At 41.9% G+C, this 12,812-nt stretch overlaps 2 protein-coding genes across 2 annotated transcripts in view; both read right to left on the bottom strand.

The window, feature by feature from the left end:
* Window positions 1-383: 383 nt before the first annotated feature.
* Window positions 384-5,714, bottom strand: zdhhc11 (zDHHC palmitoyltransferase 11). The gene is made up of 11 exons (XM_005738504.2): window positions 5,522-5,714; window positions 4,836-5,054; window positions 4,252-4,430; window positions 4,021-4,122; window positions 3,798-3,922; window positions 3,561-3,716; window positions 3,337-3,455; window positions 3,196-3,245; window positions 3,046-3,109; window positions 2,873-2,942; window positions 384-1,136 (listed from the first exon to the last, which is right to left on the bottom strand). The coding sequence occupies exons 1-11, from the start codon at window positions 5,567-5,569 to the stop codon at window positions 994-996; spliced, it is 1,275 nt and encodes a 424-aa protein (XP_005738561.1). The 5' UTR covers window positions 5,570-5,714; the 3' UTR covers window positions 384-993.
* A 4,045-nt stretch (window positions 5,715-9,759) lies between these two features.
* brd9 (bromodomain containing 9) overlaps window positions 9,760-12,812 on the bottom strand; it is a 7,661-nt gene continuing 4,608 nt past the window's right edge. Inside the window, exons 8-17 of the mRNA XM_005738499.2 lie at window positions 12,283-12,470; window positions 11,974-12,106; window positions 11,769-11,844; window positions 11,559-11,654; window positions 11,334-11,466; window positions 11,135-11,246; window positions 10,964-11,020; window positions 10,752-10,857; window positions 10,143-10,313; window positions 9,760-10,036 (exon numbers count right to left, since the gene is read on the bottom strand). Of these exons, the coding sequence (XP_005738556.1) occupies window positions 9,936-10,036; window positions 10,143-10,313; window positions 10,752-10,857; window positions 10,964-11,020; window positions 11,135-11,246; window positions 11,334-11,466; window positions 11,559-11,654; window positions 11,769-11,844; window positions 11,974-12,106; window positions 12,283-12,470 (1,173 nt within the window). The 3' untranslated portion in view covers window positions 9,760-9,935. The remainder of the gene's footprint in view (window positions 10,037-10,142; window positions 10,314-10,751; window positions 10,858-10,963; window positions 11,021-11,134; window positions 11,247-11,333; window positions 11,467-11,558; window positions 11,655-11,768; window positions 11,845-11,973; window positions 12,107-12,282; window positions 12,471-12,812) is intronic.

Below are 12,812 nucleotides of genomic sequence, written 5' to 3'. Positions count from 1 at the left end.
CATTTGCCTAATAATTCTGCACTCCCTGTAAACAAAGGAAAGCTCACACACCCACACAGTCATATTGTTTTAAAAAAAACAAAAAAAACAAAAAAACAACAACACACAAACAAACTGCTAATTCCATTTCTGGAGCCTCCTGCTGGCAAACTGAAGGGATTTGCAACTGCAACATCCTGTGTCATTCATTAAAATGTATGACTTCAACTGTAACCCATTCCAAAAAGTCCTACCTTAATGCTTCATCTTTAGGTGTGTGTCAAAGCTGTATGACTATTTTTCATGCTGTATATTGCCAACAAAGCAAATAGTCAGATACATATTTGTATTTTGTAAAATGATGTAGACACTGGAAGTTAAGAAATAAAATAACAGAGCAAACATGGTTTTTATATTCTTTACTGTCATATTTAGCAAAAAAGGGTGTGCTTAACATCGTCAACTTTAAAATCGGTTGTTCATAGAAAGGGAACAGAGAGCTGAAGTGTTATTTCAGGCCACTATCTGCTCCACTCTTCACAGTTAGACAAAACATTTTTCCCATATAAGGTTCTCTCTTTGGTGATCAGATAAAAACGGAAAGATTCTCAAATGTTACCATCAGTGAAATGAACAGGAAACTACACCGTGATATATTTAGTTTTCAAAAAGATGCAAAAATACATCTGTCTAACTGAAATGGAACAGAGACTGACCTGCCTCGCTAACTAAGTCAGTGAGATAAAACATTGCTTTAAATAATTCAACTGTTGTCATTAAAAAACAAACAAACAAAATTATTTTAAAAAATGAATGAAACCCACTGACAGGTCAAGTTATGCAGTTGGTATACAAAAACAAAAAACAAAAACAGTCATATAAAAGTGCAAAGGTCCACACAGTACTCTGTTCTTGTAAATAGCCAACCTTTCTGTTCCTGTTTTGATAATGTCAAAATAAATATTTTCTGAGAGCAGCATCTTCTGATCCACCACCACGCAGACATCTGTTTGTTTAAATATCATCGGGAGTCATGATTGAGCTGCCTAGAGGGTCCTGCACTCCAGGAACACTGCAAACAGACTTCACAGTGGCACTCTGAGACTCTTCATCATTGTCAGGCTTCCAGTTTTTGATGTCCCTCAAAGCTATTCCCCCTGTCAAACAGAGGAGATAAGCATTACTTACAAACTTCATGTGCCGACAGTCTTTCCTAATACATACTAATAAACCTACCTGATAATGTAGAAGAACACACTTCATTTACGCTCAGCATAAACACTTGTACACTTTACTGCAATAATTCCAATAATTGTTTGCAGTTCTGAAGTAGTATGCATATACTGCAGATTTCTAATACTTTGCGGGGGTTTCATATTTGTAAATGAAGTTGACATACACTCAATAGGACACTTCATTAGGTACACCTTGCTAGTACCAGATTGAACCACTTTTGCCTTCAGAGCTGCCATAGTTGTTTGTGGCACAGATTCAACAAGATCCTGGAAATACTTATCATATGAATGCTTCACACAGTTGCATTGTGAACTTCCTGTCCCACCCCATCCCAAAGGTGCTCTATTGGATTTGAGTACATGGTTTAAGATGATGATTTGAGCTTTGTAACATGAATAATTTTTCTGTTGTAAGCAGCGATCAAAAGATGAAATGCCCAAAGTGTGCCAGGGAAACATCCCCTACACCAGCCATTCACAAAGTCAAGAATACTGTGGCCAACTTAAAAGCAAGAAAATCTTAAATCTTCACTCTAATAAAAATACAAGAGAAAGTGATGCTTTTCATGGAAATTTTAATTTGAAAAACAACAACACAAAAACAAAACAACAACATAGGCTGTTGGCTATAAACTGCTAATGTTACTCAGTCATATGCAAACCCGTATGCAAAGTGTTACCGCCAATATGTGACCCGTGTGTCACTGGGACAAACCTCAATACCAGAGGAGTAAATGTAGGTCAGAGTAATGAATAATAATACAAACTAACCACATTCTATTACCAGTTTCAATATATGTATATAAATATGAAACTGTCCATAGTTTCAGAATTTCTGTTATTACTGCGGCCAACCTACAAGTTCCTTTGGAGCACACTAGGTGGCCCCAGCCCACACTTTGGAAATCACTGCCCTACACAATTACACCACCAGCACCAACCTAAACTGTCGATACAAGTAGGTTGGATCCATGCTCTCATGGTTATTTTGATGGTGTCTGTGCAAAACTCATTACCATTTGAATGTTGCAACAGAATTGAGACTCATCAGACCAAGCAAAGTTTTCACAGCTTTCTATTGTCTAATTTTGGTGAACCCATGTGAATTATAGTCTCAGTTTCCTATTTCTAGCTGACAGGAGGGGCACCCGGTGTGGTCTTCTCCTGAGCCCATTTGCTTCAAGGTTTGATGCATTCAGAGATGCTCTTCTGCAGACTTTGGTTGTAACAAGTGATTATTTCAGATAGTGATGCCTCCCTATCAGCTTGAAGCAGTCTGGCCATTCTCCTCTGACATCAACAAGGTATTTTCAACCAGAAAACTTGTGCTCAATAGATATTTTCTCTTTTTCTTACCATCCTTTATAAAACATAGAAATGGTCATGCGCGAAAATCCTAGCAGATCAGCAGTTCCTCAACAACCATGCTACGCGTGTAGTCACTTCGATCACTTTTCTTCCTAATTCTGATGTTTCAGCAGGTTGTCTTGACCATGTCTACATGCACTGAGATGCTGCCATGTGATTGGCTGATTAAATATTTGCGCTATTATTTGTGTAAGAGTTATTGAAAACGCCTACCTACAAAAAGTGTAAAGTATAAAGTAACTGTAAAGTATAAAACAGCTCATTGGTAAAGAGTACAGATGAATACTTACTTGCTATATTTTCACTGGGATTTTCTGTACCATAACGGAATTTGTTCTCTGATTTCTTAAAGTTTTCCAGCTATAAAAAAAACAAAACATAAACAAACCCTCGAACACTTTAATGTGTCACAAATTAGATCCATCATAAATCAATCAAAGAAGATATAAGCAGACATGCTTACCTCTGTGCATATGGACTCCGAAAGCCGGCTGGTGAACGGATTTTTATCATGAAATTTGCAAGAACTTCAAGAAAGCCAGAGAGGTATTACTATTTTTTAAAACTAACAGCTTTAAAAGAAGTGTTACAAAACAGAAAGGAAATATTTTACCTTGAACGTTGTGACAATGATGGCTCACAGTCAACTGAGGCCTCTTGGTTCTATTAAAAGAAAAGAAAAAAAAAAACAAAGCTACTGAATACAATAGACTAAACAGGTGAATAACAGTTAGAGGCAGAAAAGAAGCCTGACCTGTGGAGCCTTATGAGTTTTTGCATTACGAGTACCATTTCCTGCTTCGACGTCTCGTTTCTTTGCTTCTTTTTGCCGCTGCAGCTTAACATAATCATACGTGCTTATGCCTTTATGATCTATAAACCAGAGTGAGGAGCAAACACCACAGGATATAGTGAGTCTTAATCACTGGAAGAGGGGAAAATAACCTTATGACATGTATGTCTCCAAAATTCACTTACAGAGGTAAAGGTGAAAGCCCAGCAGATGGCTTAGCAGCAGTAGGCAGGTGGTGCTCAGCATGACTGTTACGAAGGATAGTATTAGGAGACCAGCTGAACTCGTCTTTATGGGAGCTAACGGCAAAAACATCAGCCAGGTACTATTCCCCGACACATCTTTGAAAAGAAGGAACAAAGGACAGCTTTCAGTGCTGCAATTTCCACCGACTCAGTAAGATTATACTGCAGGTCACTCACCGGCAAACTGCGGTGCAGTCCGTAAGCTGTACGGATTGAGGTAATGCTGAATAAATACGAACAACACAACCACAATAAGCAGAAAGACGCCTATTGTAGCTGAGCACAGTGCCAAGAAGAAGTACCTGAAAGTAATGCATGAAAACCGATGAATTTGTAGAGCAAGTTTTACTTCATGTGGACAGCAACGATAAGGCTCATAAATCCAAAAACTTCAACTTACCGGTAGTTCCTTCCACCCACACAGGTGTTCAGCCATTTGCAATGGTGATCAAAGTCTTCCACACACTTGTTGCAAACACCACAGTGTTTTACTTTGGGGCCACTGCAAGAAGATTTAATGTTTTACATCATTACACTTTATTAAAAAAAACGTTTTTCCTCATTTGTGATAGGGTACCTGCCAATTTGAAAATGCAAATGAACATTAGAGACTGCTGCTCAGGATACATACACATTCACATCACAAAGATAACAGTGCAGGTCGTGGATAACATGCGGTTGCTTTGTTCGGTCAAAGAGAGGCATCGGCGTGGAATAGCTCTGCTTGGCCCTCACGCTGTCATCTGCTGGATCTACAGTGAGAACTGCGATGTGTGCGAATAAGTGCACAATAAACGCTACGCCCATCAGCTGCACAAAACAATAGTCAAGGAAGTTTTTTTTCTTGTTTTTTTAAACGTCCTTAAAGAATATTGCAGCGTGTGATAAATGTGCAGTAATGTGAAAAAATATTAAGTGGGACTAGTATGAGAGAACAACTGCTGTACAAGTCTTGTGCATGAGAAATAAAGACTGAAGACATTGACTGTTCTTGTGGTTGACATCATGCGGCATTCAACAGCTTACAAAAAGGCCACTGATTATGTCTTTTGGGCCAGAAAAAGAAAGTGTGTCACATACAGCCCATACAGACACACCACACAACAAAATCCTTGTCCTGTTCAGCAGCACAGACAAAAAAAAAAAAAACCCCCAGCACAGGCTAATGTTTGCTCCATATTCAAATAAGAAAGACCCACTGTGTGTTAAGGATACAGTATAGACCACATGTTTCCACGGCAGAGGCAGAAGCGGGATATAGATACCAAAGCTGACTATGGTGAGATAGCTGTACACCAACCACCCAACCACCTGGAAGGCTTGAGGGGGCCACGACCATCCGTTCCTTCTGGGAGGCTTGGAGGGGACAAGCTCATTTTTGCTGCTGCCAAGCATGGGAGCTGTCTGTCTGAACCTCTGACTGAAGCAGTTCATCTATGGTGCGAGGGAAGAATAAGGACAGGTTGGAGTACACATAAAAGTAGAGTACCGGCGGAGTGTGGCCACATTTGCTGGGGAAATGAGCTAGGAAAATGAGTTGAGCATAATGGCAGTGACTGTTCATCCACAGATGGTGCTATACCGAGACTGCAGCTAGATGTTCTACAGTGATCCGGCCACTCTGGTTTACTTTCACGGGTGTATATTTATTGAAAAAGAAATATATAAGCACTGCAGTGTGATAGTAAAGTGAAGTGTAACTGAGGAGCAGTACAAACTACATTTCTTACATTTTAAACTTCATAAAAGCAGCATTAATTTCTCAGCCACTAAATTAAAAAGGCAAATAAACAAGAACGGAGACTCAGTCGCAAAGCCTGCAGGAAACAGCTGATTAAAGTGACTTCCACAAACCTCTTTTTCACAGGCCTTGCAATCACATGTTTTGCTTTTAGCCTTACCCTTAGCACAGCATATGAATTGTGCAATCCGTTTAACTTAAAAAGCATAAAAGGTCAATTGTTTCTGGACTTTCTGCAAAAAAGGCAGTTAATTATGTTCTTGTTCATCTATGCATTAGAAATCTGAAAAAGAAGCAACAGAGCCATCCAGCTGTACTCCTGGCAGCTAGTTTTGTTGCCTCTGCTTTGCTTAACAACTAAAGCGAGTAGCTGGCAATCAGTTTATGGTTGCTTTAGTGGATCAACCCGGCTGTTAAATTTGCAATCAATCTAGCTGACTCCATTTGTACCCGTTAAAATAATAATAATAATAATAATAATAATAATAATAACGACGACGACACTAGTCTTAACCCATAATTACTTACCTTTCTACTTGCGACAGCGACCATAACATTAAATTTTCTTCAGTTCATTCGATTTTCACCGCCTAATATCCCATCATAACTTTGTCAGCCAAGCAGGTGTTTCTTATGAGTAAAAGTCACATGAAAATAAAAACACGACAACATCGACAAATAACTTTAAAGCTCTCGTGTGTTGGGTAAAACGGGCACACCGGTCCTCCGGTGTCCTTGGATTTGTGAAAGCCGAAGGACGTGAAGTAGAAGAATCAACTCGCTCAGCAGGACGGTGCAGCGCTATGGAAACTGTGCGACAGCGCATGCGCAGTGGCTCTCTTCGCGATACCTGCCCTTTTCCCCTTTTTTGTGTGCATGTGTTTGTGTGTATTTTCTTCTTTGTCAACCTTGACTCGCCAGATGATGTGCATGCAACTCGCCTATTAAACGCGCTATTAAACACTTACAGGTGTCAGGGAATTTGAAACCAATGCTTCCACAGAACAAGAAGGAACTGCAGACAGACACATGTGCTCACAGGGTACTTCTGCTTTCAAAAATAAAGCCCGTGCTTTATTTTCAACTCATATTAGACCGTGCTAAATGCATATGTCGCAGCACCCATAGTGCTTCAGTTTCACTTCCCCAACACACCGAGACAAACAGCGTACATTGCTCAGTTAGAACTTACAGGTGGAAGCTTACCCATGCTGAAAACCCGAGGCCTCAGCAGTTCAGTTACTCTGAAACTGCGTTTTCGCTGCAAATGCACGATATTTGGATAACACGGACATTTCCTATTTTTGTGCTCCCCTAGTGTATATACAGTGCTGTGAGAAAGTACTTGTACCCTTCCTGTTTTCTTATTTTTTGCAGCGATGTCAGACTTACATGCTTCACATCATCAATCAAATTGTAATATTAGACAAAGTTGTATTTATACATTTATTTATTTGTATTTATTCAAGCCTTCCTGGTCCTGTATGAAAAAGTTAGCACCCCCCAAACACACGCACGCACGCACACACACACACGCACACACTCCTTTAAAATAATTAATTGTGATTGAATCAATAAATCACTTAAATAGAACCGATCTGACAAGGTAAAGCAAGCTAAACAAGTCCAAAAAGCAACACATACGACATCATACCACTATCTACAGAAACGGAAGAACAGATGAGAAAGTAATTGACATCTATCTCTGAAAAAGACTAAACATTTCTAGTCAACCACAGTGAGAGCCATTGCACATCAGTGACTCCTCCAGGAGATCACAAAAGAACAGCATCTAAAGAACTGCAGGCCTCACTAGTCTCAGTTAATGATTCAACAATAAGAAAAATACTGAATAAAAATGGCATCGGATGCCATGACAGAACTCGGCCCCTGTGACTTATCTGGGCCGAGTGTTTTGAAAGACTGATGAGAGATCACATCACTTCTTCACTTCCTGCCACCATCGACTCACTTCAGTTTGCTTACCGGACTAATCGTTCCACAGATGATGCCATATCTCACCTGCTCCACACATCCCTGAGTCACCTGGACACTGGCAGAGGGAATTATGTTAGGATGCTGTTCGTGGACTACAGTTCAGCATTCAACACAATAATTCCCTCTAAGCTTTTCACCAAGTTGACGGATCTAGGACTCAGCTCATCACTGTGTCAGTGGATCCTCAACTTCCTCACAGACAGACCCCAATCAGTGAGGGTGGGAAAACAAGTCTCCCCCTCCATCTCACTCAGCACTGGAGTGCCTCAGGGCTGTGTTTTAAGCCCCCTGCTGTACTCACTGTACACTTATGACTGTGTAGCCACATCCGACACCACCTCCATTGTCAAGTTTGCTGACGACACTGCTGTTGTGGGCCTGATCTCCGACAACATCGAGGTTTCTCCATGTAACGATCTGCTAGGGAGTGTGGGGGGGCACAGCCCTGTCCTCCGGGGTATGAAGCAGGTATGGAGGAGATCAAAACTCCAGACATCCAGAGGCCCCCAGAACACAAGAGACCAAGGAAGACCAACAGAGGGGCAGCCGCGTCACTGTCCCAGAAAGAGCTGAGGAGAGTCCCAGATGAGGGCTCACTCAGCAGCCGCGGAGCAGAAGCCAGGGGGAGTTGCAGTGACGCGCCCGTGAGCTCCGCCGGCAGCCAGCCGTGCCTGAGTGACCGAGCCCCAGGCAGAGAGGCCGGGGGCACCCCACCTCCGAAGTGGCCCGAGCGAGCCCCAGGCTCCAGGCCCCGATAAGCGGCCGCCAAGGAGTGAGCCGGTGTGTACCTGGACGCCCATCCCCGGACACAAAGAACCACCAACGGACCGATGTCTGAGGGAGTCCGCCACTGGCAGGGGAAGTGGTGGTAGGGGGAGATAGGCCTCCAAACCTTGGAGGGCCTGAGATGTCCCCAGAGAGGTGGCGCCTGACACCCAACCTGACATATAGACACAGACATACAGGCACACACATATACAAACATCCATTCCCACCCTCATGCTCTCATATACACTTACTCCACACTCAACCAACGTGGAGACAGACATAAAGAGACGCTGTACACACGATCACACTCCCCAAGCGTACTCTACAAACCGGGTCTAGGTGCCCTTGCCCCTGGAGGGGGGGAACTGCACCCAGACCCAGGTGGTGTTACCCTTTTCCCTGCGGTGGGGGGAGGCAGACCGCCCCGACTCCGCAGCAGCAGGGAGGCCCCACACTCCAGACCGCAGTCGGACGGCCAACTCCTCCTCCTAGCCCCCCCGCTCCAGCAGGTCGCAGAGAATGGGGGTGAGAGAAGACTCCAAACCTCCCTCCACCCGCTCATCTTCTCACTGTTGAGGTCTGGGAAGCGCTTCCGCTCCCTTAAGGCCAAAACAGAGAGAATGAGGAGGAGCTTCTTCCCCCAGGCTATTCGGGGCCTGAACCAGGTGTAGGACTGGACTCTCCCAAACACGTCACTATAAGACTGGACTCTCACACACGTCACCACACGCACCACCACACATTTCCTATAATCCTATAATTCCTATAATTTATAATCCTTATCTTTATAATCTCTTCTGCTATCTGCACATTCTTTACTGTAAAATAAATTAATAAAGTTAATTTGTAAATTTTGTTTGTAGTAAACTGTAAATTGTAAATATTGTAAAACTTTTCTTCTGTCATTTAATGGTCGGGCATTGTACAGCTACAAGCATTTCACCCCCATGTCATACTGTGTATGGTTGTGTGTGTGTGACAAATAAAATTTGAATTTGAATTTGAGTCACAGGGCCAGCGGCCTAAGCAGAGAAGCTCAAACCTCCCTCCCCCCAGCCACCTTCTCCAGGCCAGCCAGGAGATATGATTTCACCAGCGTGTCCTGGGTCTGCACCAGGCCTCCTCCTGGTGGAACATGCTCAGGACACCTCACCCAGGAGGCATCCTTGTCAGATGCCTGAACCACCTGTACTGGCTTCTTTCAATGTGCAGGAGTAGAGGTTCTACTCTGACGTCCGGATGGCCGAAATCCTCACCCTATCTCTGAGGGAGAGGCCAGCCACCCTTTAGAGAAACTTCATTTCCACCACTTAAAACCCACAGATAAAAAAGCAGAACTTTATGGAAGGTTTGATTCCTGTTACATCTGCAGTAAAACATCTAATTTCACAAAAATACATCACACCAGCAGTCCATAGTGGTGATAGTATTATCGTCTGGGGCTGGACGATTAATTGCTGGAACCATGAATTCTGCTCTTTACCCTAATAAATGAAAACAGCATTTAAAAACTGCATTTTGCATTTACATGCAAAAAAAAGAGGGCAAATGCTTTTTAACAACACTGTATATAATCAGAATAAGTAAAAGATTTGTGTCTAATAACTGAGTGCACACATTCACAAACACAAACATTTATTTTTCAAGTGCTGCAACTCATACAAAAACACACAATCACACTAGTCTGTACACTTATGTTCAGTCTTTAACAAAGGTCTGAGGCTCCTGCTTTCTTCACGGCAATTCAACAGTCCATAACAGAGTAGCCAGAGTGGTTAGCAACAGGATAACAGTGCGGCAGTGTGTGGTCAGCCGTTGGCCGTGTTCTCTGGCTCTGGAGACTGCAGGAACTCATAGGGATCATGAACCATTTCAGACTGGTCCCCAACACCCAGATGAGATGGGCTCCCTATGGATGCACGAAAAAATGGTTCTTATGTTGTATTGCTGGCACTAGTAGCTCATTTCATATAATCATTAAAATAAAGGGAAAAGAAGGCATTTGCTGGAGATACCTAAGTGGTGCTGGTCCCTCTCGGAGGCATTAGAGAGTGAGGACAGGTTGGATGAGGGTCTGGAGCCAACTCTATCCACCTGCGCTTCTTGGAACTCCTGCAGGAGTTTATCAGCATCATCAAAAGGCTGCTGGCCCTCCTCATTACCTGGCTCTTTTTTCACCGTTTTGCCTGATATAAAAAAAAAAAAAGGCTTCATTATCAGGAATTAAAGGGCACTTCATGCGACCTTAATAAGGGCGCACATCCATAAAAAACTAAACTAAAACTTGCACAATTCAGCTGAATTTTGTTAAGCAGAACAATACATTTTTCCCACAGAAAGCTCCTCTAAACTTTGAGTACAGATTCAGTGGAAAAGAAAGTGAAACAGCAAATTCAGCATTTCTGTTCTATGCCAATGAAGGAGACGTGGCTGCCGCATGTGCTGAAAAATAGTAAACATGTTTACATGAAAATAATGCCCTTTATTCCAGCAACTCCAAATATTTACCTACCCCTATGGTAACATCACGTTTACCTGGCTTCTCTTATCTAAATGTCATTGTATTTGAATTACTGATATAGAAATATGAATGTATATACAGCATGTTGATAGAGAACAATCACCTAACGAGTTAAGCATGGTGATATCCAGAGACATATCTGGATAAGTCTTCATTGACATGAAATCCAGCACCGAACTCCCCTCTCCCAGGCCAGCTCCATCTGCCATCTGAACAGAAAATATCCAGCTTGAATTAGTCAATCATTTCAGTTGAAACAAGAAAAACAATAATCAAAACATATTATAGTATCTTCTTTCATGAGCCACAGCGTACCTGCATGTCACAGATGTTCGACTTGGTTTCGTCAGGTTTCAGCATTATATTTCTCTTCTGAAATGTTACAAATAAAGAAGCTTCGTAAACGCAGCAGAGGAACTAAACTTTTCTTTAAGCAAGCAAAAAAAGAAAAAGAAGAAGAAGAAAAGAAAAAAAAAGAGACTATACCTGTCGTATCTGATTGACAGATTTTGTGTGATCGTCTGCGGTCATCTTGTCCAGGAGCCCGTCAACCCAATGCTTGGTGACACCGCTGCAGCCCTTGACAAACTCCTGTATACTTAAGTAGTGAAAAAAGGTGATCAAAAATGAAAAACTTACCACAACTGGATAATTTATCAGTGCGATCAAAAAAATGACCGCCTACCTTAAAGCGCACTGAACCCCTGTGTCATCTCCATAGGCTGAATAGAGCATGTCCATCTCATCAGGTGACAAGTCTGCAAAAACAGAGTTCTTCTGGAGGCTCTGGACGTTGTAGGCACTGCTAAGAAAGGTCACTATACAAAGAGAAAGAAACTTGTTAAAAAGCACGAACTATTTAAAATAATTAAGATTAAGTAAATCAACGAAAGTATATATTATCACATACCTTTGTGTCTCCTGTCATCTTTGAAGCCCAGGGTTGTTAACCCAGGCAGAAGCTTATTTGACAGAGAACTTAGATCCACTTTATGGGTCTCTTCCTCTGCAAAACAATAAATCAAACTGGGTTCTTACAGAGATATCACATTTTATAATGATATAGCAGAAATAAAAAGGTTTTAGTAGATATATAAAAGGCCGTGTAGTGGTAGCAAACCTTCTGCATCAGGATCGAGTTGATTTACAACAGTATACAAAAGAGAACTGTCAGACTCCTTACGCAAATACCCCATCTGAAAAAGCAAAACACTGGGTAAATTAAACGCTTTAAAAGCTGTCAGCTCTAATAATAAAAAAGAGCTATAACTTGTGTAAACATTGGATACAACTGGATTGTATAAAAAGTGTTCAAAGTGTAAAACCTTGGAGTTTGGCATGTATCTGTTGATGCGGTCGTGAGCTTCATCTGCAGAATGTTCAACCAGCGCCAGAACATGCTCCTCTGCTGTGCTGTCAGTCAAGCTGCATGCGTTTCCCTCTGGTTCATACAGGTAACTGAGACGGCAGAAATGTTACACAGTATCAGTATACAGACGAGGTGTTGTGTGACAAGATTCACAATGCATCCGGTGTCAAGCACTTCCCCACTGTCTTCTCTGAATATGTTAGTCTGAACACGTTCGCAAAAAAAGTAAAGGTGACATGAAATGTAGACACTGTTCAGGGAATACCTGATGACTTCCTTCATGTCCTTGGCTGGCTGCTTCCTGGGCTTCCTTGGAGATTCCATTGGAATGTGGATTGTCTCTGGAGGAGGAATGTCAGCTGTCAGGTCTTCATCCCCCAAAATGGCTGCTTGCTGGGTAAAATCCATGTCCTGCATGAATGACATGCTGCGTTTCAGAGCCAAAAGCCTTTCCTGGACAACGAGTAGAAAGAAAAAAAAAAGACACAATATTTAAATTCCACTTTTATGGAAAAGCAATAATAAACAATGATATTGGTAGTAAAGCATTTGTACCGATTCCATAAACATGTGACAGTATATTTTAACCAAAGCAAAAACGTATATCCTCAAGTTTTGGGTTTAGAACATCAAGGTTTGCATTACTAGTAGCATTAGTTAACAACATTTGCAGTCGATTGAATATTGTTTAAATTAATGGTACAGTGGGGCAAAAAAGTATTTAGTCAGCCACCGATTGTGCAAGTTCCCCCACTTAAAATGATGACAGAGGTCAGTAATTTGCACCAGAGGTAC

Source organism: Pundamilia nyererei, unplaced genomic scaffold, assembly GCF_000239375.1.
Source record: "Pundamilia nyererei isolate P.nyererei 1_Seehausen unplaced genomic scaffold, PunNye1.0 scaffold00084, whole genome shotgun sequence".
Taxonomy (NCBI): Eukaryota; Metazoa; Chordata; class Actinopteri; order Cichliformes; family Cichlidae; genus Pundamilia; species Pundamilia nyererei.
This window is presented reverse-complemented; position numbering and strand designations above follow the sequence as displayed.

What these genes read in the sequence shown, in the direction of transcription:
- zdhhc11 (XM_005738504.2), bottom strand. Translation starts at nt 5,569, where the DNA reads ATGCTTTTTAAGTTAAACGGATTGCACAATTCATATGCTGTGCTAAGG. An exon ending in GACTGCACCGCAGTTTGCCG is followed by an intron (nt 3,717 to 3,797) that starts GTGAGTGACCTG and finishes TTCTTTTCAAAG; the next exon opens with ATGTGTCGGGGAATAGTACC. An exon ending in TCATTGTCACAACGTTCAAG is followed by an intron (nt 3,110 to 3,195) that starts GTAAAATATTTC and finishes GCTTTCTTGAAG; the next exon opens with TTCTTGCAAATTTCATGATA.